Source organism: Canis lupus, chromosome 27, assembly GCF_011100685.1.
Source record: "Canis lupus familiaris isolate Mischka breed German Shepherd chromosome 27, alternate assembly UU_Cfam_GSD_1.0, whole genome shotgun sequence".
In the NCBI taxonomy this organism is placed as follows: Eukaryota; Metazoa; Chordata; class Mammalia; order Carnivora; family Canidae; genus Canis; species Canis lupus.
In genome coordinates, this window is record NC_049248.1 from 7,455,013 (window position 1) to 7,482,352 (window position 27,340).

The 27,340-nt window shown below is 50.6% G+C and overlaps 1 protein-coding gene across 4 annotated transcripts; it reads right to left on the reverse strand.

Annotated features, from left to right (window-relative positions):
• On the reverse strand, positions 1–26,026 carry SCNN1A (sodium channel epithelial 1 subunit alpha). Of its 4 annotated transcripts, none has more exons than XM_038576561.1 (13): positions 25,865–26,026; positions 23,318–23,677; positions 12,492–12,759; positions 11,244–11,434; positions 7,162–7,265; positions 6,612–6,775; positions 6,087–6,185; positions 5,761–5,878; positions 2,396–2,474; positions 2,208–2,265; positions 1,982–2,037; positions 1,759–1,834; positions 1–1,417 (listed from the first exon to the last, which is right to left on the reverse strand). In XM_038576561.1, exons 2-13 carry the CDS (start codon positions 23,671–23,673, stop codon positions 1,037–1,039), a joined length of 1,950 nt encoding a protein of 649 aa, XP_038432489.1. In that variant the 5' UTR covers positions 23,674–23,677; positions 25,865–26,026; the 3' UTR covers positions 1–1,036. The 4 variants fall into 4 exon arrangements, with proteins under 4 accessions (XP_038432489.1, XP_038432490.1, XP_038432488.1 ...); XM_038576562.1 differs by lacking the exon at positions 25,865–26,026 and adding an exon at positions 25,104–25,190; XM_038576560.1 differs by lacking the exon at positions 25,865–26,026 and adding an exon at positions 24,317–24,470.
• Between the last annotated feature and the right edge of the window lie 1,314 nt (positions 26,027–27,340).

Below are 27,340 nucleotides of genomic sequence, written 5' to 3' on the forward strand. Positions count from 1 at the left end.
TTCTTTATGCAGCAAACATTTATTGAGCACCTGCCTACTTGCTCTAAGAGGGACACTGGGCTAGTCCCTGAGGATATATAAACAAACAAGACTCTGTCCCTGACCACAAGGAGCGCACAGTCTAGTTGGGGAGGGAGACACAAATGAACAAGAAAGCATAATGAAACATCCGCACTCCAATAGATGTTATGCCGTGCAGTGGAAGTCCAGGGGAGTGGGAAGTGATCAAATCTGGGGAAGATAAAGAGGAGCAGAAGTCTTCACACAGAAGTAGTGGTGTCTGAGCAGGGTCCTAAGGGATGCACAAGAATTCTCCAGATGGTGTGCAAAGCTTCCAGGCTGAGGAAATAACTTAAGCAAATACGCAGAGGTATGAAGGACACAGAGACACTGGGGTATGGCTCTGTGGGGGCACAGAGTAGAGGAGGCTGGAAGAGTCCTGGAGCCAACTAGGAATGGCCAAGCCTTCACTAGACTGGTCTGCTCCAGGCCCTGCCCTGGGAAGGGGAATTGCCCAAGTACTAGCAGAGGGGGCTTTTGGGTGGGGTTCCCCACTCAAGTTCAAGAAGAGGAGCAATCGTGTCATGGAAAACAGCATGGCCAGGCCTGGGATTGGCTTTAGTCATCTTTGGGTAGGAAACCTGCACGTGCCTTTGTGCACACCTGCTTGTGCTTTGTTTCAGTCACCAGTGGTTTCCTAGGAAGGTTCCTTGTCCAACCTCCGAGTTTGGCTTGGCTGATCCAAGGGAAAAGCAGATTTGTTTGCACTGGGGAAGGGGAATCAGAGTCTTCTAGAGGCAGGACCAGAGGGTACAGGGCAGAAGGGTACGGAGCAATTCTGGGCAGGTTCCTTGGCCCCTGTTCGCCAGACAATTTCTGCAGCCCCTTATCCATCCTGCCTCCCTCCCCTCACACCAAAGGCAGTTGGGCAGCTCTGAGAGGAAGTCCCCAAACTTTCTTTAATTCTGCCAAGCCTGGTCCCCTCCCACCAGGGGAAGCGCCTGCCTTGGGTGGAGAGGGACAGTCTCTTTCCTGCTCAGGGCTTCCCCAGAGTATAGGCAGAGGAGTGGGCCCCCGCCAAGCTGGATGGAGATGGGCAGGGGCCCAGAGTGGCATAGGCAGGGGGAGGGGCTGTCAAGGCTGGGGAAATAGCAGGGCCTGGCAGGGATGAGGACAGGGATGTGGAGTGGGGGCAGAAATGGGAGGGGAAGGAGGAAGCTGGAGTGGAGGCCACCTCCTGGGCACCCCTGCCCCCTCGGCCTGGAGACCAGTATCGGCTTCGGAACCTCCGGAGCAGCATGAGGAATGTGATGACCAGGAGATCAAAGATGAGCTCAGCCATCTCCACCACAGACAGCACCGAGGAGCCGAACCACAGGCTCCACTGGCTGCCCAGGTTGGACAGGAGGGTGACCATCTGTGAGGAGGAAGGGCACAGTGACCCCTAGGGCAGAGGCTCTGGGTGGGCTCTGGAAGAGGAGCCCCATCCCTCCTTCCATGAGGCCCTTACTACACCCCCATCATCTTCTGTCTAAGTCATACCCATCGGGCACACCTTACCCTCCCAACATGCTCAGAGAGACTTCATCACCCAGCCAAGCTCCCCTTCTTTCGACCTTCTCAACCTCCCCTGTGCCCCCCTCATCTTTCCTTGTTCCCCCTACCTTCCAGGCCCAGACCTCCGCAGTCCCACAGAGGGACCCCCTTGTCTTCCCTGACAGCCACCCGCTAAGACCTTCAAGAGAATTGCAGACATACCGTGACAGAGGGAGACTCCGAATTGGTTTTGTATTTCAGCTCCTTGAAGAAGATGTTGAGTTTGGCGACTCCGTTTCTTGGAGTCGAAACGAGGGGAGGAAGAAATGTTGATAGATTAATTTCTCAGACCCTCACAAACACCCTTCTCCAATCACATCCTCTTCCTAGATTGGTTTTCCCTCCCAAGGATTCCCCTCCCTGGCCAGATCAGGGTAGGATGTACCTTTTGTTGTTGATGGTGTAATTGTTCTGTCGGGATAGCATCTGGAAGATCCAGTCCTGGCACAGAATGGGTGTGTCAATAGGGTCACCCCATATTCTTCGGGCTTATGGGGTTGGGTGTGGGATTAAACACAACCCTACACATACCCAGAGAAGACCATGGTGTTACACACACACACACACACACACACACACACGTCCCCTATCCCGCCCCTTCCCCACTTTACCTGGGATGTCACTGAGGGCCATCGTGAATAACCGGCAGAGAGCTGGTAGCTGGTCACACTGGGGATGGAGAAAGGAGCAAGAGTGGGAGTGAGGTTCTCCCACTCAAAGGTTTAGCCAAGGACCCTGTCTTCTACCCAGCCAAGTAGCCAGCTGCCCAATCTGTACCTCAGGGGAAGGAGACACTCACCTACATGGTTTCCTGCACTTGGTGAAACAGCCCAGGTGGTCTGAGGAAAAGGCATCCTGGAGCTTATAGTAACAGTAACCTGTGGGTGCAGAGAGGTGCCCATTTTCCTGGGGCACCTCAACTTTCTCCACCCTAGACCCAAGAGATCTCCCAAGATATGTAGGTTCCCACGTCACAAGTAGCATTATAGTGATGCTTCCTGAGTGGCAGCACCAAAAAAAAAACCAAACCAAAAAATGACCTAGGACACATCTATGTAAAGATGAGTAGGATATGGACAAAAATCTAAAATCGAAAAGAAAACTGGGAACAGTTGTCATGTAAGAAAAATGAGCTTAGGGGCACCTGGGTGGCTCGGTCAGTTAAGTATCTGCCTTTGGCTCAGGTCATGATCTCAGGGTCTGAGATCAAGCCCTGTGTCAGGCTTCCCTGCTCTGTGAAGAGTCTGCTTCTCCCTCTCCCTCTACTGTTCCCTCTGCTTGCGCTCTCTGTCAAATAAATAAATAAAATCTTAAAAAAAAAAAAAAAAAGAAAAATGAGCTTAAACCACAAGATGCCATCTCACACCCACCAGGATGGCCACTAAAAAGATAAATAAGTAAGTACTGGTGAGGATGTGAAGCAACTAGAACCCTCCCACATTGCTGCTGGGACTGGGAAATGGTCTGGCCACTTTGGAAAAGAGGTGGGCAGTTCCTCAAAATGTCGAACACGGAGTTACGATATGACCCAGAAACACCCCTCGTAGGTATATACCCAAGAGAACTGAAAACACATGTTCACACACAAAATAGAAACAGGAAATAGAAACAACCCAAATGTCTATCAACTGATGAATGTGTAAACACAAGAGGTGGATCTGTACACTGGAATATTACTCAGCCATGAAAAGGAACAGAGTACTGACAGATGCCACAAGGTGGACGACTCTTGAAAATGCTGTGCTAAACACAAGAAGCCAGTCACAAAGGACCACACAGTATAGGGTTCCATCCATATGAAATGTCCAGAATAGGCAAACGTGTGGAGACACAAAGTTAATTAGTGGTTTCCAGGGGTGAGGCAAGGGGCTGTGGGTGCAGGGCATGGGGAGCTCAGAGACTGCTAATGGGTAATAAGTTTCTTTGGGGAGCGATGGAAATGTTTAAAGGTTGACTGTGGCTGCTGCACAGCTCCATGATTACACTGAAAACTAAAACTATACTAAAATCAAATTGTGCACTTTAAGTGGGTGAATTACCTGAAATAGAAATTACCCCAATAAAATCGTTACCTAAAAAAGAGGGGCGATGACTCTATGAATCCCCCCTCTCCCCTATTTGTCAAGTTCTTTTTTTTTTATTTTACAGATTTTATTTATTTATTCATGAGAGACACAGAGAGAGAGAGAGAGAGGCATAGACACAGGCAGGGGGAGAAGCAGGCTCCATGCAGGGAACCTGATGTGGGACTTGATCCCAGGACTCCAGGATCACATCCTGGGCTGAAGGCAGGGGCTAAACGGCTGAGCCACCCAGGGATCCTCTATTTGTCAAGTTCTAAGTAAGGGTACAGTGTCATTCTTGCTACTTTTAGTTGTCCAGTCTAGAAGTCCTCCATTTCTGACCCAAATCCCTCTACCTGCCAGGACTGGGTGTCTGGAATGGTAAAGCCTGGGGGAGCAGCTGGGCCCTTTCCCCTGGGGACTCAGGAGTCCTTAGGAAGCAGCAGACTGTGTCCCCCAGACACTCTCCCCCATCCTCAAGGCCTCTCAGCAACGAGCATTGTTATTTTTCTCTCACAGATCCTCAAACTTGCAGCCACTTAGAAATCATTGTTTGAGGGCAGCGAGGAACAGCAGTGGGTGGGGAGTCCCTGCTCTGCAAGCCCGAGGGGGTACATCACATCATGGCTTCCCCCTGGGCCTCAGCTTGTTCATCTGAGAAAGGAGATGGGGAAGCCAGATGGCCCCTGACTTCTCCCCACCTCCGATGAGCTCTGACCTAGGGTAGGAGAGATGAGAACAGGAGGCTGGGTGTACCAAGTGCTGGCAGGGGAGAGATGCACACGGAGCAGATCCTGGGAAGGGAGGAGCAGAAAGATCCACAGGGACAGAACCCAGAGGGCAGACACAAATCCCCGGGGTCTGCCCTGCCCCCTTGTATACGTGGAGGCTCCTCTCCTCCAGCAGTGGCCACCAGCCTGGGCCCAGGGGGATCCCAGAAGAAGGACCTTGGGAGGAATGGTCAGCTGCACCAGGTAAGAGCATGTGTGCCATGACTGCCAAGACTCTACTTTCTAGTTTCTTCTTTTTAAAAATATTTTATTTATACATGAGAGACACAGAGAGAGGCAGAAACAGGCTCCCTAAGGGGGAGCCTGATGTGGGACTCGATCCCAGGACTCTGGGATCACGACCTGAGCCAAAGGCAGATGCTCAAGCACTGAGCCACCCAGGCATCCCTACTTTCTAGTTTCTTGTTTGGGATTATCTTTCTCCCTCAGCCTCCTAGTACAGAGTTTTCATGCAGCATAACTCAGCTATAGCGGGAAGGAAGAGGGATGTGTCCACTCCTAAACCAGGATTTCAGTACTCTCTAAATTTTTTTGATTGTGCCTTCCTGTAGGTAAAAAAAAATTCTTAAACTGGCGGCACCTGGGTTGCTCAGTCAGTTAAGCGTCTGACACTTGGTTTCAGCTCAGGTGGCGATCTCACTGTTGTGAGACTGAGCCCCAGGTTGGGCTCTGCACTCAGCATGGAGTCTGCTTGGGTTCCTCTCTCCCTCTCCCTCTGCCCCTCTCCCCATGCTCTCTTTCACTCTCTCTCTCTCAAATAAATAAATAAATCTTAATTTTAAAAGTCCTAAATTATTATCTCTGACATATGTATTTGATTCATAAATGTCATACTTGCTACTATAGAATTGATCCATTAGGTCCATTATAAAATATATATAAAATAGAAGAGGTTAGGGAATTAGATAGCTACATAGAACTTCTAGGATTTTCTTCTGCTGCCCAGTGAGCTGTCTCGTGCCTTGCCCAGCGCCTGGTGAGACAAGGAAGCTACAGGCAGAGTGTGGAGTGAACAAGGGAGATTTTCCTCACATGCTTTTCCTTCCTTATGCTGCAAGTTATTTTTAAATAGGGTCATTCTTTATAAACACAGAAGCCAAAACACAGAGAGAAGCTGGGAGGGAGGAACAGGGATAGAGGAGAGAGAGAGAGAGAGAGAGAGAGAGTGAGAGGAAACTGAGCGGTGAGTCTAATGGCTGGAACACAGGAGAGAGAGACAATTAGCATCCCAGGAGTCCCAGAGAGGAGCACTCCAGCTCTAAGAAAGTCCTGGGGCCCAGGTGTGGGCCAGGGGCTCCCTGCGGTCTCACCCCAGGAATTATGCTTCCTGTAGTCACAGAACTCCGCATTCTTGGGCAATGGGTAGAAGATGTAGGCACAGCCACACTGTTTGATCATGTTCTCCTGGAAGCAGGAGCGGATACACACCTGGAGGAGAGGGAAATGACGGGAAAGGCGGTTCAGGCCCACCCTCCCTCCTGCATTGCCCAGAAGACACAGGGGAGGGAAGGACAAACAATTCTCCGCACCCCTCTCTCCACCTGCCTCTCTCTCTCACACACACACACCTCTAACTTTTGACTGTCCAACAGTGCTGGCCCGGGAAACAGCTGCCACAGAAACAGGCCAGTCTCACCTGCTGTGTGTACTTGGAACGATAGAGGTTCTCCACAGGGACTTCGCTGCCATTCTTGGTGCAGTCACCATAGTTGCCTCCAAGTCTGTCCAGGGCTTCCTGAGAACCCATGTGCACAAGGAAGTCAGAGATCAGAGGTCAGAGCATGTGGCCAGGGCCCCTTTCTGAACTGTCTACCCTCAGCCCAGGGGGTTTATATCTCCTACCCCCCAACCTCTCCTGTCTGCCTTGCCATGTCAAAACACCCTCCAAGGGCCCCCCAATGTGCCTATCCCAGTGCTACTCCCAAGGACACGGGCTCCAGGGCAGCCCTGGAACCCTAGACATGTCCTGGAAACTTCTCAACACTCCCATCCCAGGTCCCTCCTAAGGTCCCTAATGCTGCCAGCCCCCTACCACCGATTCTACTCCTGAAGACCTGCCCCAGACACACCCTACATGATCTCCCTCTATAGTCTTCAGGCTGTCATGTCACCTCCCCTGGCCTCTCCAACCAGCAGCTCTCCTCCCAGGCAGCACCCTTGCCTTCCTCATGCTGATGGAGGTCTCCATGCCAGGCCGTAAGTTAAAGCCGCCATCGTCCATGAAGGCAGGCTCATCCTGCCCATGCACCATTACCCTGGCCCCAGTCACCGTGGACAGCAGCGGGATGAAGTCATTCTGCTCTGTGCGCAGTGTCAGGGACAGGCCTGGGGGTGCAGAGGGAGCAGAGCAGGGAAAGTCTGGGACAAGTGTTCGGGGACAGACATCCCCTCTCCCACCTGCCTATTCTCTACGGCCCCAGGAGAGGGCAAGACCAGGAAGACCCAAATAGGGGTTTGGCAACCCCTGAGCTGGATTCGGGGTTGGGTAGGCAGAACTGGGACAGGATTCCTCTCACATGTGAAGTGGGCTCTGCGGTGCCTGCGGGGAACAAAGACCAGAGAGGATTGCAATTCTGGGATCGAGTGAGGCATGTTGCGGGGAGGACCAGAGGCACATGGCATCTCTAGGACGTGAGCACGAAGTAGGGGAGCAGGGCATGGGGAAGCACTGAGGAAGAGGTCAGGGACCTTGGGAATGAGGAGTTGCTCACCATTTTTGATCCCAGGCATAGAAGACATCCAGAGGTTAGAGTTGTTCTTGCCATTGAAAGTGTAGCAGTTCCCATACATTGGGTGGTGAAAGTGAGAGTAATTCCTATCCAGGAGAAAGTAGGGTCACAAAGGAAAGCATAGGGGGTCAGAGAGAGCAGGAGTTTCAGTGACCTTTGTTTCCTGATCACTTACAATGTGCCAACATAGCCCCGGGAGCTTTATCCACCTCCCTCAGCCACTCCAACCAACAGCCTGTGAAGGTATCATCCCCATATTCTAAAAGAGAAAGCCAGGGCTCAGAGAGGTCAAGGAACAACCTAAAGTCACACAAACAGTGATGACCAACTTGGGACACAAACACAGGCCATCTACCTTCTAGCCCAGTCTCCTCCCACCAGGCCACCTGACCTCACTGGCCTTGTGACCTCTCTTGAGTCGCTGTGTTGCATTATGAAGACTTCGACAGTGTCCCTAGCTTCTCACATGTCTAAATCTTAGTTCCCCATTTGGACTGTGATCTCCTTGAGGACAGGGGTCACATCTTATTCATCTCTGTATCATCTCTGGGTTGACTGCATAGTTCCTGGCATACAGGCAATACAGGAGGTAGTTAATAAATAGTGGTTGAACAAATGAAGCAGAGAAATGGGAGAGAACAGAGTTAGAGGAGACAGTGAGACCAGTAGTGAACATGGAGCTGAGAGGAGGAAGGTCAGATCTCAGGGTGGGGTGATGAGAGGGGTCTGCTGAGATGGCCTTGAGCAAGTCATTTTCTGTATGCTTATTCTCTTCATCTGTCAAATGAGGAGAATGGAAGTAGGTGATTTGGAATATTCCACTGGCCTTAAAGAACAAAGGCCCAGAGATGTGGAGTGCTGGTGCCCATTCTGGGAAGTTCCAGGAAGCCAGCATTTCCAGAGCAAAGGCTGGATTCAGGGAGGGATGGAAGAGAAGTCTCCAAAAGCAAACAGAGGCCCATCCTGAAGGGCCCGTGAGCCCTGTTCAGGGGACAGACAGGTACAATGTGATGGATGCACACCATGGTCTCCATGTAGGAGGTGGAATCAACAGATTAGATGGAACAACATGGATGGACCTTAAAAACAGAGCTTAGTAAAAAAAAAAAAAAAGAAAAAAGAAAAGAAAAGAAAAAAAGAGGTGAAATGAGACACCACCACTTGTCACACACACATTTTGCTAAAACACATATAAAGAGATACACATTCAGTATAATGGGAGAATATATGGGAAGCAATACAATGTGATGGTTAAGAGCACAGACTCCAGGGGCTCCTGGGTGGCTCAGTCAGTTAAGCATCTGCCTTCGGCTCGGGTCATGGTTCCAGGCCCTGTGTCGGGCTCCCTGCTCTGCAAGGAGTCTGTTTCTCCCTCTCCCTCAGCCTGCGACTCCTCCTGCTTGTGTTCTCTCTCTCTGTCAAGTAAATAAATAAAATCTTAAAAAAAGGTGGGGGGGGGGGCACAGACTCCCAAACTACCCACACTTGAACCCTAGCTTTAACAAGCATTAGCTGTGGGACCAACCAAGTTACTTAATCTCTCTGTACTACAGTTTCCTCTTCTGCAAAATGGGGAGGATAACAGTATTTACCTCACAGGTGTGTTGTAACAATAAAATCGCACTTTGAACAGGGCTTAGCACTTAGAGCTACGTAAGTTTGCTATTAAGATTATAAGCATCCATTAAGCTGACTAAAGTCAAAAAGACAAGAGCAAGTGAAGGATGGGGAGAATTTAGAACCCTCATACACTGAGGGGGGAATGTAAAAATGGGACGACAGTCACTTGGAAAACAGTCTGACAGTTCCTCAAAATGTTAAATACAGAATTACCCTATGACCCAGAATTCCACTCCCAGGTGTATGTGTCAGAGAAGTAAAAACATACATCCCTCCAAAAATTTGTACAGGAATGTTCATAATAACATTATTCATAATAGTCAAGAAGAAGTGGAAACAACCCATATGTCTATCAACTGAGGAACAGATACATCAGATGTGGGCTAGCCATACAATGGAATGGAATATTATCCAGCCATAAAAAGAATAAGTGCTGGGGCGCCTGGGTGACTCAGTGTCTGGCTCTTGACTTCAGCTCAAGTTGTGATCTCATGGGTTGTGGGATCAAGCCCCATGTCAGCCTCCACACTTAGTAGGGAATCTGCCTGAAGATTCTCTCTCCCTCTCCCTCTGCCCCTCCCCCATCTCTCTCAAATAGATAATCTTAAAAAAAGAGAGAGAGAGAGAGAGAGGGAAAGAATAAAGTGCTGATGCATGCTACAACATGGATGGGTCTTAAAAACATTGTGCTGGGTGAAAGAAGCCAGAGACAAAAGGCCACATAGAGGATGACTCCATTTATATGAAATGTCCATGATAGGCAATCGGTAATAGAAAGTAGACTTCCGGTTTCCAGCGCTTGGGCAGGGTTGAGGGGTTAGAATATGAAGTGACTGCTAGTAGGTGCAGGACTTCTTTTTGGGGTGAGGAAAATGTTCTAAAATTAGATAGCGCTTGCACAATTCTGTGAATATACTAAAAATCACTGAATGGTATACATTTAAAGGATGGATTTTATGGTGTGTTGTATCTCAATCAAGCTGTTATTAGAGAAAAGATTCCAGAGAGAAGCCATTATTGTGAGTTTCAGCTCGATTCCAAAGGCCATGAGAGACCACGGAGTATTTTAAGCTAATTGGGAGAATTGCAGAATAAAGACAGGATTTGGAGTCAGAAAGACAATGGGAGGTAAGGAGATTATAATAAGCCAGGTGAGAAATGACGAGGCTCTGAGCCAAGGAAGTGATTTAACCGTCAAGACAGCCATGAACTATGGACTTTCCGTTGATGGGGAGGTAGGAGCACAGGGCTGGGAAGGTGACATTTAGAGATACTTGAGGCAGGTGTGAGCTTCCCAGCAGGTAGCTCCGGTCTTCAAACAAACATGAAGACTAGAGACAGAAACAAAACCGTGTGCTGGCCTGAGTGTGTGTGTGTGAGGTGAGGGTGGAGGCAGAAGCAGGTGACACCTGGCCCTGCTGCCATTCCGTAGTGACATGAGAGGGAAGGGCCCCTAGAGAGTGGAGATGCTGCCTTAGTACCCTTTCTCAGCCAGGCAGAGGCAGAGAGATGGCGCCTGAAAACGTGAACATCAAGGAACAGAAAGGGAAGGCAGGGGTAGGAGGGGCCGGAGGCTACGGCCTTAGAGAGCTGCCAGCTGCCACAACTTCTTTGCAAGGAGATTATGACGAGTTCTATCAGAGGGAATGCCTGGTGGGCAGTGCAACGCAGTGGGAAGGATCCTTAGCCAGGGCTGGCCTGGTGGTCTAGGGGAAGCCACATTCACTTGTTTGAATTTGTTTGAGTTCAAGAACAATGAGACCCACTTCTCACTACAGTTTACAAAATGCCCTCACACTTATCACACGAACTTGGAGACAGGTGTAATTAATATTTTCTTCCCTTGAGTAGAAGTGCCAAAAGGCACTTATTATACATTTTTCCCTTTCAATGTATCCCAAATGCCTAGAACAGTGACTGGCACATAGCCGAGACAGTAAACAGTATTTGTTGAATGAACATTGAACGAATCTCATTTTCTTCCCATTTTGCAAAGAAACAGGCTATGAAGAGTGATGTGAAATGCCCGGAGTCACCTGGCTGGGAAGTTATAGAGCCAGAGCAAGAACTCAAATTCACTCCCTCATTCAATCCATGCTATTTCCACCAAACCATTATTCATCTGAGAGGATGACCTTCCAGGCACTTTGGAGTTTGGTGCTAGTGACAAAGAGGCCTTAGAAAGATGGAGATGCAGGCTTCCAGCCATTGGAGTCTCAAAGCCAGACTTCAACTCCAGCCTTCCCAGGGCATCCATATATTAGGCTGCCTCACTCAGACCCAGCCCTGCAGGATAACCCATGGGACAGAAGTCTGGACCTGAAGTAGATGCTTCCCCCTGCTCCCTGCACTGAGCATTTCCTGGGTGCTGCCCATAAGAGCCTCAGGCTGGCTTTGGGAAGGAGACCCCGTGGGGAGCACACCACCAGGCGGGAGGGACTCACGCTTGATTGCAGGAGGCCTGGTTGAAGCGGCAGGCAAAGATGAAGTTGTCCAGCATGTCCTCCCCCGAGGATAGAGAAGTGTCTGGCAGTCTTGAAAGAATGTTGATGTAGTGGAAGCGGTACCACTCCCTGACTGCATCCACCCCTGACGAATAAGTCTGGTAAAAGCAGTCCGATTTGTTCTGGTTGCACTAGACACAGAAACCACAGAGTGTCAGGGGGCCAGGAGCAGGGGACAGGCTGCAGGGCAGGCTGAGGTCAAAGAAGGAGTGGTCTGGGGTCCTGAGGACTGATACACAGGGGTGGGTGCCAGAAGTGGGGCAGAACAGGAGGCACAGAGAAGTTGGAACCCAGAGGAGAGAGGACCAGGAAAGCATGGGCTTGAGGGGGGGGGGGGGGGTCTGCCAAGGAGACCCAGAGCTGTACACACCTTGTGGGTCATTTATACAGCCTCTGCAAGAGGGTGGGGCAACCCTCCATCTCCCCCATTTTACTGATGGGAAGACAGAGGAATCAAGAGGTTTGCCCCAGCAACTGAGCGAGGACAGCACCCCGGTCTCCTGGTTGTATAGTCCACTCTCCCCAAAGAGGGTCTCTCTTCTTTCCTCTGGTATGCTCCCACTTCCGCTTATTCTCCCTTATTTTTTTATTAAAACTGTTTTTTTAAAGTCTCTCTTTCTCGGGGCACCTGGATGGCTCAGGGGTGGGGCATCTATCTGCCTTTGGCTCAGGGCGTGATCCCGGGGTCCCTGGATCGAGTCCCACATCGGACTCCCTGCATGGAGCCTGCTTCTCCCACTGCCTCTGTGTGTGTCTCACGACTAAATAAAGTCTTTAAAAAAAAAATAAAGTATCTCTTTTTCCTGTCTCCTTATTCTCTTAGGCCGGCAGAGCCCCAGTTCCCTACCGGTGGTCCCCACGGGGTCCCACCAGTGGAGGCTGACGATTCGGAAACGTGCTTTCTCCACAGCGGATGTGACTTGGGCCCCTGGGAGGCTCCCACAGAGGCCCTGGCCAGGAGGCCCCACGTGCCCGCGCACACAGAGCTGATATTTCGTTCTGTAACTACTGTATTTTGCCAGCGGGGCGAGGAGGTCCCGCCCCCCGTTGCTAGGCAGCAGAGGCGGAGTCCGGAAAGGGAGCGCAGTCCCGGGCGCGGGCGGAACTGCAGGGCCCGGACGCCGAGGCGGGGCTCGGGGGCGGGGCCGGGGCTCGGGGGCGGGGCCGGGGCCGGGGGCGGGGCCTCACCAGCTGGAAGCCGATCTTCCAGTCCTTCCTGTTCACTTGGGGGTTATTGTCCTGCACGCTGGAGGCGGCTCTGCGGGCTCGGCGGGCCCCGGAGGGCGGGGCCGGGACCCGCAGGCGCTGCAGGGGGTGCGGCCAGGGCTCCCGGAGGTCGCGACGGCCGCGGGGGTGGGCCCCCAGGGTATTGGAGGAGTTGTATTTGTACAGGTCGTAGAGCGTCTGCTCGGTGATGCGGTCCAGCTCCTCCAGCTCCTCTTTAACCTGCGTGTACCTGGAAGCGGCGATGGAAGACGCTCGGGCTGGGGGTCGGCCTCGCGCGAGTCCCCGGCCCCTCAGGGCCTCAGTTTCCTCGCCTGAAGCCGGTGAGGTCGGCTCATCGTGGAGAAGCCCGCGAGGAATAGCTCTGGTGTCTGCAGGGCCTCTCGGAGGGCGGGGGGGCGTGGGAGTATAGACAAGGTGATCCGCGGGGGCAGGGGAGGCGACGGTGAGCCCCGGCGGTGACGGCATTTATTGCGGCCTGTTTATCCGAAACGAGAGGCGAGAGGCGCCCTCCTCCCGCCCCCCACCCCGCCCAGGCCGGGAAGGGAACCCGGAACTCGCCTGCCCCTGCCCAAGGCGGGAGAGGGTGTGGCCTGGTCCTGCGCCGCCGTCGGGTCATCCCGCCCGGGGCTCCTCAGCCTCCCCCCGGGTAGGCTTTTGGGCCCGCCTGCCACCTGGCTGACACCTTCTAAATTAGAGGTGCCTCGCTGCACTTCTAGAATTTAGCCTGGAACTCTGAAACTATAGATGCTGCACGGCCCCTCCCCATCGAAGACTCAGTTTTAATAAGTGATGGGTGGGGCCCAAACACCAGAAGTTAAACACTGTCCAGTGTAAATCATCACATTCCTTCTCGGTGCAGGCCCTATTACCATCTCCATCGTGAAAATCCGTCGTAGCAGTGCCTTATGGCTGGAATCTACCAAAACGAAACAAACAACCACACCTAGAACTCTTAAATCCATCAAGGTGGTAGGATACAAAAACCAATGCACAAAAATTAACAGTATTTCTACAAAACAGCAACAAAAAGATGGAAAATTGAGATCACAGAACAATACCATAAACAACATCAAGAACTAGGAATAAATTTAATGAAAGACTGGCAAGAACTTTATCCCGAAAATCATGCTGAGAGAACTCAAAGACCAGAACAAATGGAGAGTTACATGAGTTCATGAGTCAGAAATTCTGTGTAGTTCTCATGTCTTCCAAATTGGTCTGGAGATTCAACACAATCCCTATCAACTTTTCAGCAGACATTTTGAAGAAACTGACAGGCTGATTCTAAGATGTATGTGGAAATGGAAAGAATGTAGAGTGGACGAAACAATTTTGTTTTTATTTATTTTTAAGTGATCTCTACACCCAAGATGGGGCTCAAACCCAGAACCCTGAAATCAAGAGTCACATACTCTTCTTCTAACTGAGCCAGCCATGCACCCCTCAAAACAATTTTGGAAAAGAACACAGTTGGAGTACTTTACCTCACTTCAAGACTCACTGTGAAGCCACAGTCATCAAAACAGTGTAATGCTTATGTAATGCTTATGTAAGGGTAGGCGATAGATTCGTGGAACACAATAAAGTCCAGAAATAAACTTACAGTATGCAGTCAACTGAGTTTTGACCAAAACACCAATTCAATGGGGAAAATAATTTTTTCAAACAGATGGTGCTGGAACAACCATCTGCTGTATTGAGAAGATTTTTTAAAAAGGAAACTCAACTTCTACCTCAGTTTATACACAAATATTAAGTCAGTTTGGATCATAGACCTAAACATAAATTTCAGAACCAGAAATATTCCAGAAGAAAACATGAGGAAAAAAAAAAAAAGAAGAAGAAGAAGAAGAAAACATCAGGGATACCTGGGTAGCTTAGTGGTTTAGCATCTGCCTTCAGCTCAGGTCATGATCCTGGTGTCCTGGGATCAGGTCCTGCATTGGGACCCTTGCGGGAACCTGCTTCTCCCTCTGCCTATGTCTCCACCTCTCTCTCTCTGTGTCTCTCAAGGATAAATAAGTAAAATCTTAAAAAAAAAAAAAAAAGATTCAAGAAAACATCGAAGATATCTTCATGACCTTGAGGTAAGAAAATATTTTTGGAATAAAAAATATCTAAGGAAGCAACTGATGAATGACTAAACTCTCTCTGAAACTAGTAATATATTTTATGTTAATTAATTGAATTTAAATAAAATAAAACCTTAGGAAGAACTTATCCTGAAATATAGACCTCTTAGAAATCAGCAAAAAGACAAATTGTTTTTAAATGAACCAAAAATAAAACAAAACAAAAAAATAATAAAAGTAAAAAGGCACCAAAAGATATATATAAATAATCACTAAACACAAGAAAAGGTGCTCAATGTAATTAGTCCTGGGGAAATGTAAAATAAAACCATAATGGTTGATTCACTATGGTATATACCTGAAACTGACAGAATATTGTCCATCAACTAAACTTCAATGAAAAATACAAATTTTTAAAAAGGCAGACTTCTGAAAAAAAAAAAAAAAAAAAAAAGAATGAGGTACCACTTAACATCCATTAGAAAAGCTAAACCTAGGGGTGCCTGAGTGGTTCAGTCCATTAGGCATAAGACTTGGTTTTCAGCTCACCTCTTGATCTCAGGTCCTGAGTTCAAGCTTTGCATTGGGCTCCATGCTGGGCATGGAGCCTACTTTAAAAAAATACAAAACCAAAAAACCGGCTAAACCTAAAAGATTGACAAGGTCGAATGCTGGTGGGAATGGAGAGCAGCTGGAGTTGCAGCTGGTGAGAATGGCGAGCAGCTGGAGTTACAGCTGGTGGGAGCCTAAAATGGCACAGCCAAGGGACATTTGGTAGCTTCTTATAAAGTTAAACATGTTTCTACCTTATGACCCAGCAATTTCACTTCTGGATATTTTACTCGAGTCCACTCCTAGCTGTTTATTCAAGCATAATGAAAATATAAAGACTTGTACTTGAACGTTCATAGCACCTTTATTCATAATAACCAAAAGGTTTGAAAGGCCTTTATTCATAATAGCCAAAAGGCTTCAAGCCAAAGGCTTGAAATAGCCAAAGGCTTGATGGAGTGGTCCATCAGTACCACTCAGCAAAAAAGGAGGCTGATACAGGCAAAAAGCATGAGAGAATTATAGAAACATTAAGTTCAGTGAAATGAGTGAGTTGAGCCAGACACATGCAGAAAAACACCAAAATTCACATTGTGTGATATCCTTCATAGGAAGCCTGAGAACAGGTCAAACTAATTGATGATGATGAAAGTCAAAGAATGACCATGGGAGATGGAGAATGGACTTCAGAATGGACTTCCATTACCTGGGCCACCACGTAATGGAAATGTTCAGGATCTTGATTGGCAAACCTCAGTGAGGACTTAAGATTTGTGCGCGGTATTATTTGTCAATCATACCTCAATTAAAGAAAAAGTCCAGGGGTGCCTGGGTGGCTCAGTTGGTTGAGTGACTCTTGATTTCAGTTCAGGTCATGATGGTGGTGAGATCAAGGCCCCCCCCCCCCCCCATATCAGGCTCTGTGCTAGGCATGGAACCTGCTTTAGATTCTCTCTTCCTCTGCCCCTCCCCTCACTCACACTTTCTCTTTCTGTCTCTCAAAAAAAGAAAGAACGAAAGAAAGAGAGAGGGGAAGGGAGGGAGGGAAGGAGGGAGGAAGAAGAAAAGAAAAAAGAAAAAAAGAAAAGAAAAAAGAAAAGAAAAAAAAGGAAAGAAAGAAAAGAAAAGAAAAGAAAAGAAAAGAAAAGAAAAGAAAAGAAAAAAAGAAAAGAAAAAAAAGAAAAGAAAAGAAAAGAAAAAAGTCAAATACCTGTGTGTGGCAGGCACTGCCAGAGATTCAGGTTTCGTGGGAAAGGGCGGGCCCCAAATAAGGTTGTTTTACAAGAACCCCAGGGGCCCTAATGTGCAGCTACATTAACCAGTCTCTAGGCCATACCCTCACTGTCTCCTCCACTTGGCTCTGTTTCTCTCTCCTTCATAAAGTCTAGCTGGCAAGGGCCCAGGTATCAGCTCCGGCTACCCCTGCATCCCCTCAGAAAAAGTAGCTCAGGACAAAGGTATGTGTTTGACATTCCCAGATACTTGCTTATGATTGGTAATTAAAAGGACGGCAGAGAGATGCCGGGGTGGCTTAGAGGTTGAGCGTCTGCCTTCGGCTCAGGGTGCGATCCTCCCTGCAGTGGGCTCCCACAAGGAGCCTGCTTCTCTGCCTGTGTCTCTGCCTCTCTCCCTGTGTCTCTCATGAATAAATAAATAAAATCTTTTAAAATAAAATAAGAGGGTGGCAGAAAACGGCTGGTCTTTATTGAGCACTTACTCTGAGCCAGGCACTGTGGTATCAGAATTCAAATGATTTCATGTAATCTTCAGTGTAATTCAGCAAACTATTAGCCACTGTAAGCGAATACTATTGTCCTTCCTTTTTACTGGTGAAAAACCTTAGGCAGGTGACTAGTTCAAGGTTACAGAGCCAGGAACCATGTCAGAAAGCACTCGATCCATCACGCTGCCTTCCACTCTGTTCCTGCTGGCTCTGGCTATTTCAAGAGGTTGGCAAGTTGCCCCAGAAGGAGCACTGGAGCCAGAATTAACTGGGTGTGGGTCCTGGTATTCCAGCTACATACTTCTAGCTGGGCAATGTTGGTGAGTAACTCACCCTTTCTGAATCCCGCCTCAGTTTCCCCATCTGTGAAATGGGCATAACACTAGATCTGCATACCACCTGAAACTCTCAGGAGGTTCAGTGAGAAACACAAAATGAAGAGGCCATTGAATATCAGGAAGACGCGGACAGAAGCCTGAATGAAGCCCAGGAAACTCAACTTCTTTCTCCTGGTCACATAGGAAGAATCCAGGTGTCCCACACTGGCTGGAGTTGTTTTCACATGAGCCACCACATGTCTAGCTGAGCATTCCCTTTCCACATCACCCTCAGCTGCCTCGGGCTCCTCTGTGCACCTCCCTCATCCTCATCACCGACTCAGAGTTGGTCCATCACCTTCTCTAGCTACATTGCTCCTCCCTACAGACCAACCTCACAGGCTGTCCCTATGCCAGTTTTCCCCTCACTGGCCCCCTCCTATTCAGCTCCTGCCTACCTCTTCCTGATAGGCCTCTGAGGGGACTCCACCTCCCACCTCCCACCTCCCACCTCCAGAAGAGGCCAGGCTCCATACAAAACAGGCTCCCCTCACCCAAGGTCAGCTTCTCCCCTTCTGGTGGGGGAGCCTTAAGGAAGGGAGCATTCCCATATCACCCCTCCAGAAAACAAATCTCTCCCTGCCCCTTTCGGTTGACACCTAGAACTAAGAAAAGTGCCACCGGGTAAAACCCACTAATGATAACAGATCTTCTGCAAACAGCAGGGCCCTGGTAAGAGACCTAGGGCTGGAGAGGTGAGAAAGAATGCAAACATGGGGCTTCAGCAAGACAGTGCAGTCCTTCTTATCTTGACCTCCTACCCTGTCATGGCCACTACCCCCACTCCCATGTGCGCTGGCAGACAGCCCTACGCTGGAGGGTGGGCCAACCCTCACACGATTCAGTCAGGCAGGCATTAGTATCTCCATTTGACGATTGAGGGAACTAAGAACCATCCATCAACGGGGCAACTTCTCCAGGGCCACTTAGCAAGGAAGTATCTGAACCAAGATTTGAACCCAGGCCTGTCTGACTTCCTGCTCCCTGCTTTTCCCACTACTCCCACTCCGGACTCAGAACCACCCGAGAATGGGCAGCACCATCTCCTCTCCCTGCCACTGGTCACCTCCCCTCCAGCCTCTCTCTCTGCTTGGGACAGACTAGCAGAAGCAGGGAGATGGAGAGACTTAGGGGTCTGTACCCCAGCCACCTCCCTGTGTGCATCTCCTCCCTCCCCCATTCCCCTCAGTAGCCCTCACAGGAAAGCCCTTCTTACCGGGCAGCCTTGGATTTGCCCAGCCTTGGATTTGCCCTTGGATTTGTCCATCCCACCCGCCAGGAGGACCCTTGTAAAGCATTCTCAGCCAGCAGTCCGAAGCACTAGGCAGGATGAGCCCTGGAAACTCAGTAGCTTCCTCTCCTAGCCAGGGTGCCTCTGAGGCCCTACTCCCCTCCCTCCCTCCTCCAGAGACCACCAAGAAGCCCTGACTTCCCTTTCTTTGGCACCTTCCTCAGCCTCATTCTCCCCCATGTCTCAGCACCTCCAGCCTGCCTCCCAGGGGGCTATGGACAAATAGCCCTTAGGGACCCACACTCACAGCCTCTGGGAGCTCAGCCTTCACCACACTGTGTTCACAGGCAGGTGCCCTTGGGCAAGCCTCTCAGCTGTGAGCCTCCCTGAAGACAGAGTCAGCCCCTCCAGAGTCAACTCCAAGCTCTCAGATTGCAGGTTCAATTCAGTCCCGGCTGCAACGTTTTAGGAGCAATCGATGTTCACAAACTAATGCTTGTTCCGAGGATGGACAGCCTGGATGGTGAAAGCTCTAGAAACCATTTCATCCAAGGAACTAAGCTCTAATCAGCTCTCCAGGCATAGTCTGAGCCTTGCCCATTGTTTTGATGCCTTGGAGAAGCTACTTCTCCTCTCTGCCTCTGCTTCATCCCCTGTAAAATGGGACTATTCATAGTTGTTATGGGGAGTGAATGAGCAAATACATGAAAAGTCCCGAGGACAAATATCTGGCAGAGGAGGCACTGTACAACCACTGCTGTTTTATTATCATTATTCTTGATGGAGAAGAGCAGGCCACAGAGACACAGGAGCACTGCCTGCCACTTACCCACCATGTAACTCTGTGGCCTTAAAAAAAGTAGAGCCTAGGGGCACCTGCGTGGCTCAGTGGTTGAATGTTTGCCTTTGGCTCAGCCCCATGATCCTGGGGTCCTGGGATTGAGTCCTGCATTGGGGTTCCGCAGGGAGCCTGCTTCTCCCTCTGCCTTGCCTATGTCTCTGCCTCTCTCTATGTGTCTCTCACGAAAAATAAATAAAATCTTTTAAAAAATAAATAAAAAATAAAAATAAATTAAAAAGCAGAGCCTACCAGCAGATTCCAATTCTGGCTCCTCCACATAACAGTGGGGCAACCTGCAAAGCCTACAGGCTTTCTACGTTCTCATCTTTCTGCAGGGGAAGGGTGGGGAGAGGAATCACCTTCCTTATCTAACAAGCTTGTTAAAAGGATCAGACTCCAATAGTGGGTTTTGCAAGCTCCTCGGCAGGTGCTGCTGCCCTAGGCATACCTGAACTCTAGGCCATTGGATGAAGGAGATGGTTTTAGGGTTTCTTCAAAGAGACAGAACCAGGGTCAGAGGCTAGACATCCTAACAGGGTCAATAGTAGCTCTACCTAAGGAAGAACTTTCTAAGGACAGCTGCTACGGAGGTGAGGAGGGGCCTGACGTGAGAAGGAGTGCATCCTTCTCGTGCTGGGCAGAGGCGGGCCTGCCAGCCCTGCCACCGCAGAGCCTGCTCTCCAGACCTCGAGGGGTTAGGGACAGAGGGTCCAGCTCAGAGCCCTCCCCACCCCACTCCTGCACCATGCCTCTGCTTTGCCATCTTAGGAAGGGAATTCTGTGACCTCCTTTGCTGTCTGAGAATCTCGAAATCTTCCTGAGGTCTCGCCACAGTCTCTCCCAGAATTGGATGAAAAATATGTTCTCAGGCTCAGTTTTCCTCAGATGTGGATATGAAAAAAACCCTTCACTGGCGAAAAAAGAAATGGATTGCACTGGCCGACCCTTCACATTGACTTTTTTGAACTTCCCTTTTTAGTGTGGAAGGCCCTTGCCCCCTCTCCCAGAAATTCCAAAGCAGCCCAGAAGGGCTCCATCTCTGCTGGCCGTGGACCACCTACTGCCAGCTGTGGGCATCCCTACTCTGACTTTGCGTCTTTCCTGTTATTGCAGCAGCTCTCCTATCCTATCCACTGATTTCCACCTCTTCCCTGCTGCTTCCCTGTAGGGATCACTCATCTAGCCCATCTCCTGCACCTGCTGCCAGCCCGCAGCAGTGATTCACACCCAGGTCACCACTCACCAGGCTGCATTAACCTGTCCACCCCCCCATCTCCCTCCCTGAGCAGGAGCCAAGCACCCTGGATCCCTCTCTCCAGCACTCCTGAGTATCCCTCATCTCACTGCTGCTCTTTCCTACACCCCCACCCAGCATGCCCCACCAGCAGCCTGAACCCCCGTGGCACCTTCACCCAGCCCCTCCTTAAAGTGCAGAGGAAGAAAGAGCTTTGAAATCAAACACATTCAGCTTGTGACTCAGCTGCTAACCTGAGATGCAGTGGCTGCTAGGTGGGGTGGCTGGGTGATTGTTCACCTGTGTGAGCTTGGGCAGGTGACCTAATCTCTCTGGGCCTCAGTCTCCTCATATATAAAGCAGGACTAATACTAGTACCTACTTCAGATGTCTCTTGTGATAATTAAATAACTTCATATAAAATGTAACCTATCCGGTGCACATTTAGTGCCATGAAGTGTTAGCTATCATTGTTGTTATTTCTTTATTATTTGCTATGTGACCTTGCTCAAATTATTTCACCTCCCTTTCCAAATGGAAATAATAATCATTTCTTATTCATGGAATTGGCAGGATTCAATGAGACAGTGCTTATAAAGCAGTAGGGGCAGCATGTGGTGTTCAACATCGTTCCTGTGCTAGGGGACATTCCCTGACTCCCCTCCTGTCCTGAGTGTGCGCTCCTCTGCTAAGCCCTGCAGCTGCCAGTCATGCAGGTGAGATTCTTTCTGTGTGGACACCTCCCTCCCAGCCTGTAGCTCTGGTCTCATTCCCTGGGGCCTTTTCCTGGACTGCCCATGACCCTGGACCCTGCAGGACCTCAGTTTATCTACAGGCAGGTGTCAACAGATGGAGCCCTGCCCTCTCTGTCTCCCACTCATGTCTCCCAAGCACAAATATTTATGGAGAGCCTGCTACCCAGCCTGTAGTCCCTCCCACCTGCCTGCCTTCCCCTCCCTGCTGGCTCAGGGTGGTCCCAGTGTCCCACCCCTCCACCATGGTCCAAAGGGGTGAAGAGGAATAAGTGGAGGAAAGATCAGGGCAGGGAAGCAGCAGAGTGTCAAGAGGAAGAGAAGCAAAGGCCCAGGGCACCAGGAAAGAAAAATGAGCGGGGGTTGGGGGAGAGAAAGGAGAGCCTGGAAATGAGATGTAAATATTTGACTACAAACTTCATATATTCCATGTCCCGCACCTGGGGTATTAAGAAGAGGCAAGGGTCTGTAATCAGACAGAGGGTGAGCCGCAACTCAGTCCCTATCTCGGTGACCTTGTGACTTGACTGTCTTTGCCTTGGTTTCCTCCAATGTAAAATAGAGATAATAGTCCCTGCCTCTTGGGGCTGCTGAGAGAGTTAGGGGTGCTACAGAGTACTTAGCAGCATCTGGTGCATGAAGCAGCTTCTCAGAAAGTGGGTCTTTGGCCAGGAGGGCATATGGAGGCCAATCCCTGAAATGGCCAGCAGTGTTTTCTCTGCAGCACAGGACGTCCTAACCCTTATTAGGCCCATGACACACCCCTGGACACAATAGAATGCATGGGGGGCCTCCGCCCCTGGTATGTGACCAATCTCCATCATCCGTAATCGCACATATACCTAGTGTTTGCTCACACACACACACACACACACACACACACACATACGGTCACACCCGCAGGCACTCAGAAATCTTACACTCCCTGAAGGCAGAGACTGTGCCTCTCACAGTCTTTATTATACTGACCACCCTGTCCTCCTGCTGCTTTGGTTTTTTCGTTTGTTTTGTGTTTTGGTCCTCCTGTTATTTGTGCCGCCTGTCTCTACTTTATTTTATCTTCCAGCCCCCAGAACCTAGCGAAGTACCTGGCCTTCAGTGAAGAAGGAATGAACGATGAATGATCTCATTTGCCGAGTGCCTAGCACCGTGTCAGGCATGCTTCAAGTGCCCCAAAGGTGTTGCATGACCGAGTGAATACAAATCAAAAGGATATATGAACACCTAACCCTGCCCTCCTTTCTTCTCCATGGTTACCGTCCCCTCTGGCTTCCAAGAGAAAAGTTGGCAAAGGGCACTGATGAAACCCAAAACTGTTGGACACACCTGAGCACTTAAAGGTCAGGCACCCAGGCAGGTTAGCTGTACAGCCCAGCAGGGGTCAACTGGGGCTTTGGGAGGAACCACTGGAATGGGGGGGGGCAGGGTCTGCTTTCTATCCTATCCTGGTCTCCTTCTGGCTCTACCCCTAGCCTTAGTGCTCTCAGACTGCTTTGCCACCACCCCCACCTTGTTTTCTCTGAAACAAACTCCCCTTCTACACCAAGACCAACACACTTGGGAGGGGGGCAGTCCCTGCCAGCTCCCATCCCCCACCCACCACCACAGCACCTGCAACCCCTTCACCTCTTCATCACATTCTTCTCTCAGGGTGGAGGAGGCCTGTTTTCGCCCTCCTTTTGCTTCGGGGAAGGGATGGGAATGATCTCTATCCTGCCCTTTGGAGTTTATCGGCATCTCACTTCATCAGCACTCCTTCCCACTTGTGAGAGGCAGAAGGGAAGGGAGAAGGGAAGAGGAGGGCTACGTTGGCCCAACAACCAACCACACTCTGGATAAGCCATGCGAGGAGGGCCCCCCACCCCCACCCCCGCTGGCCAGAGCCGCCAGCCCTGGTCCCCATCTCGCCACCTCCTACCCCTCTCCAGGTCTGTGGGTCTACAGGTCTGCCTCCTGTGTCCCAGGTACCCTGGGAGGTGGCAGAGAGATTGGTGGATGGACTGACCTGTAGGGGTTGAGGGTGCAGATGGTGACAGCAGGGAAGACAAGCTTGTCGGAGTTGAGGTTGATGTTGAGGCTGACGGGGTAGCTGAAGTACTCCCCGAACAGCTGGCCGAACTGCCAATACATCATGATGAAGGCGCAGAGCCACAGCACGGCCCAGAAGGCCGTCTTCATGCGGTTGTGCTTGGAGCACACCAGGCGGATTGCACCATGGATGGTGGTGTTGTTGCAGAAGAACTGGAAGAGGTCCCGGTAGGAGCGGTGGAACTCGATCAGGGCCTCCTCCTCCTCTGTGGGCTGCTGGGGGGCCGCGGGTTTGGGGCCCAGCCCCTCCTCCTCTCGACACTCTCCTTTCATGAGCCTTGGGGAGCAGGGGTCATGGAGGGTCGGGGTCAGTGCTGCATTCTGAGCTCTGGTGCCTCTCCCATTATCACCTCGACCCAGAGGGAGGCTACTGGCCAGGCCCCCATCCCGCCTGGAGCCCACCCTTCTCCGCCCCTCCCTCGCTCCCTCCACCTTCCCAGAGCTGGCTGACCTGCTGGAGTCCGGGCAGAAGAGCTGCTGCTGGGCTTCCCTGGGAAGCCACCCTTTGGGGTTCTGTCCCAGCACCTCCCTGTCTGTCTCCTCAGCTGTCAGTCTCCTTCCTGCAAGACCTGTGTCCCAGCTCAGGTTCTCTCTCTCTCTCTCTGTTTTCTGCTTTTCTTTGGGTCTCTTTCTCAGCTCTCTTCTTCCTGGCCTGTCTCCTGTCTGTGTGCCAGGCTCTCTGATCCTGCCTCTCTTCCTCTTTCTCCCTGAGTCACCCCCTTTCAGTCTAGGTGGGCTCTTCTCCTGCGTCCCTGGCCCTCGCCTTCAGCTGTGTCCTGACTCCCTCTCTGTCCCAGGGACAGAAGGGCTCCAGGAGGTCTGGGCTGCCTCCTGCTCCCAGCTCCCAGGTTGTGGCTGGACTGGGACTGGTTCCTTTCCAGTTGAATCTGGCAGCCGAGCCTCTCCTCCCCCTCACCTGACAGGTGCAGCGGGCAGTCTGGGGAGCCCGCCCGCCAGGCTGGGATGGAAGCGACAGAAGCCTCATTAGCATCTCAATTAAAGGTGAGCAGGGCAGGAGGAGGGGCCAAGGAGGAGTCAGAGCTGAGAGTTCTCCAAGGGGAGGAGAACTCCTGAGGGCAGATGCCCAGGGAGTTCAGGGCTGGAGGGGGCGAGAGGCCTCCCCCCAACCAAAAGTAATGGCAAGGGGCTGACAGACCAGGAGGCCAGAGACAGTCTGACAGGGCAGGGCCAGAGATCTTGGACAAGAAGAGGAATCCTAAACACCAAGCTGGGAGCCTAAAACAAAGAAACAGAGCCCAAATGAGAGGGACTAAGATTGGGGGGAGACCAGGAGAACAGGGAAGGCAGATAAAGGGAGACCCACAGAGGAGGACAGGATGGAGGCCTGGGAGGGGAGGGCAGAGTTGCTGGAGGGGCAGAGGGGTGGGGACCAGGCCTTTGAAGTGGAGGGAGCCAGCCTTGAAGGGAATCTCCCCTCCCTGGCAGGAGATCAAGGGGGAAGAAGCCCCAAGTGGGCTTCCAGGAGCTGGGGCCCCTCCCTGAGGACTCCTTCCAAAGGCACCCGAGGGTCAGCCTCACCCCCAGGTCTTGTAGAAGAAGAAGGGGTATCTGCAAGCCTCCTCCCTGCTCAATAAACTGGGAACACCTCCTGGCCCCACTGGGCTCTGGAGTACAGAGCGCCCCTCAGCCCACCCTCCCTGCTCCATCCTCTGCCCTCCTGACTCCCCACTCCCACCCTCTACCTTGTCCAGGCCAGGGAGGGACGCAGGTGCAGGTGAAGCTGAAGCTTGGGCGGGGCCCTGGGACATTCTGTTCTTTTTTATACCACACCATAGGCTGCCAGGCCAGGAATGTGTAATGTCCCCTATTGTGGTCACGGGGTTGCAGGAATGTGGTCACTGAGAGGCAGCACAGGGGCCAGGCAGGGCACTTGGGCACAGACCTGGATGGAGCCCAAGGAGCATTAGGGACAGCAGGCCCTGAGGGAACAGGGAGGGATGTGGGCAGCATGGGTGTCAGGGAGGGAGAAGTTGGGCACAGTTCAAGGCTACACCAGCCCTGGAAGGAAGGAAAAAGCTCACTGGTAGGGGCTGTGTTTCTCCTCCAAAATCTCTGCTCCAGACTTAATCCAGCAAGAGGATAAAGAGTGAAGTGTAAGCAGTGAGGACACAGAAAGGGAAGGGTCAGGGAGAAAGCCCAGAGACATATCCCAAGGAGGCACAGCCATACAACCCAGGCCCTGAGCCTCAGGGGAGAGAGGTGGTGTCCGCCACGGTGCCCCCCACGCACCCACCCACCACAGGCCGCTTCCTGGCTTCCAGCTTCCAGTGCCTCCTGGGAGGAACAGTCCTGGGACATGCAGATACAGGCCCTGCCAGAGCACTGATGAAGACTCAGTGGAAGAAGATAGGCAGGCAACATGAGATTAGGACTCTAGTGGCAGAGATAAGAACTAAGTACTGAGAGAACCCCTGGTTGGCCGGGAGAGGGGGGAGGCACTCACCCTGAGACTCAGAAAGACTTCCTGGAGGAGGTAACATCGCAGCTGCCTCTTGAGGAACACCAAAGAGTGTGCCAGGCAAATAAGAAGGAAGCAGGGTACTTCCAAATTGGGGGTGCAGCCAGGTTATGGAGCTTCCTCTTGAGGCCAGAGGTCTCTTGTGGCCTTTTAAAGTGAGAGCTGCTGTCAACCAGGATTCCAAATTGGGTCCCCTCCCTTCCTTTGATCCCTGCTGCGGACACCCCTCCTAGAAAGGGAAAGCCTGGGTTTTCCTTCATTTTCTAGATGAAGAAACTGACCCTCCACAAAAGAAACCAGTTTTCAAACAAAATAGAAGCTAAGTGAAACACAAAATCATAGTTCTTCTCTTTTGGGGTTGTCTACTGAGGGCATTTGCCATTTATTTCCCATGATGTACCAGCCAGAGACTCACGGGGAGTTGGAGCCCCCTTGCACCTCGTTTTGAAAGCTAGGGAGGTTCACACACAGAGTCCATGGGCTCATTAGCAATCTGGGTCCTGGGTTATCTCCCTGACTCTGAAAATCTCTCGACACCGTCCCCTCACATTCCCACGGGACCCAGACACTCCTAGAACCTCCATTCTCCCTGGAACCAGGTCCCTAAACAAGGAACCATCCTACCTACAAATAGGGTATATGACACCCTGCTCCTTTCATCTGAAAGGTTCACAGAGGCACTGCCCTGTCTTCTGTATTAGCTAGCTGGTGTCTGAAATCCAACCATAGCTTAAAGCAGCACAGCACACAGTCTTAATCTCAAAGGCTCTGTAAGAAGAATTGCAAGGCCTGGTCTGGGCTGAGCTCGAGCGTGTGGTGTCCCTATAACTGCTGTCAGGGTACAGGATGGCAGCACATGCTTACAGGAAGTGTCCTTCTAGATCTGGAATGGGCCAGATCGAGTTTGTTGTGAGGAACATAGAAATCTAAGACCTGCTCTTCTGCTTCAGTCATGGCTCCATTTTATTTTTTTTATTTTATTTTATTTATTTATTTTTTTTCATGGCTCCATTTTAAATAGTATCTTTGAAAGTGCAGAAATCATGCCCAAATACATTGTTGTCACAACGTAACTTTCCAACAATACAGAAATATACAGACCAACAAAAGCTCCCCTTTGTCCCATTTCTTACCCACCCCTCGGCCCAAGGAGAGCCGTCATAATCTGTATGTCCATCTGGATCTTTTGTGTGCTTTTATAGACCTATATGTATTTCTTTAAACTTACACTTTTTTTCATAAATGGGACCATGTCATAGGTATTCTGTGACTCCCATTTTTGCCTTTAAATTATGAGACTTTGTTGTGGTTTTCTTCTTTTAAAGATTTTATGTATTTATTTGACAGAGAGAGAGCACAAGCAGGGGGAGTGGCAGGGAGAGCATAAAGCAGGATCCCAGGACCCTAGGATCATGACCTGAGCTGAAGGCAGATGCTTAACATACTGAGTCACCCAGGCAC

Coding starts and splice junctions, on each gene's coding strand:
- SCNN1A (XM_038576561.1), bottom strand. CDS start 23,673: ATGAAAGGAGAGTGTCGAGAGGAGGAGGGGCTGGGCCCCAAACCCGCG. Junction 12,760..23,317: donor TGCACCCTCAACCCCTACAG/GTCAGTCCATCC, acceptor CGCCGCTTCCAG/GTACACGCAGGTTAAAGAGG. Junction 2,038..2,207: donor GGCCCTCAGTGACATCCCAG/GTAAAGTGGGGA, acceptor ATTCTGTGCCAG/GACTGGATCTTCCAGATGCT.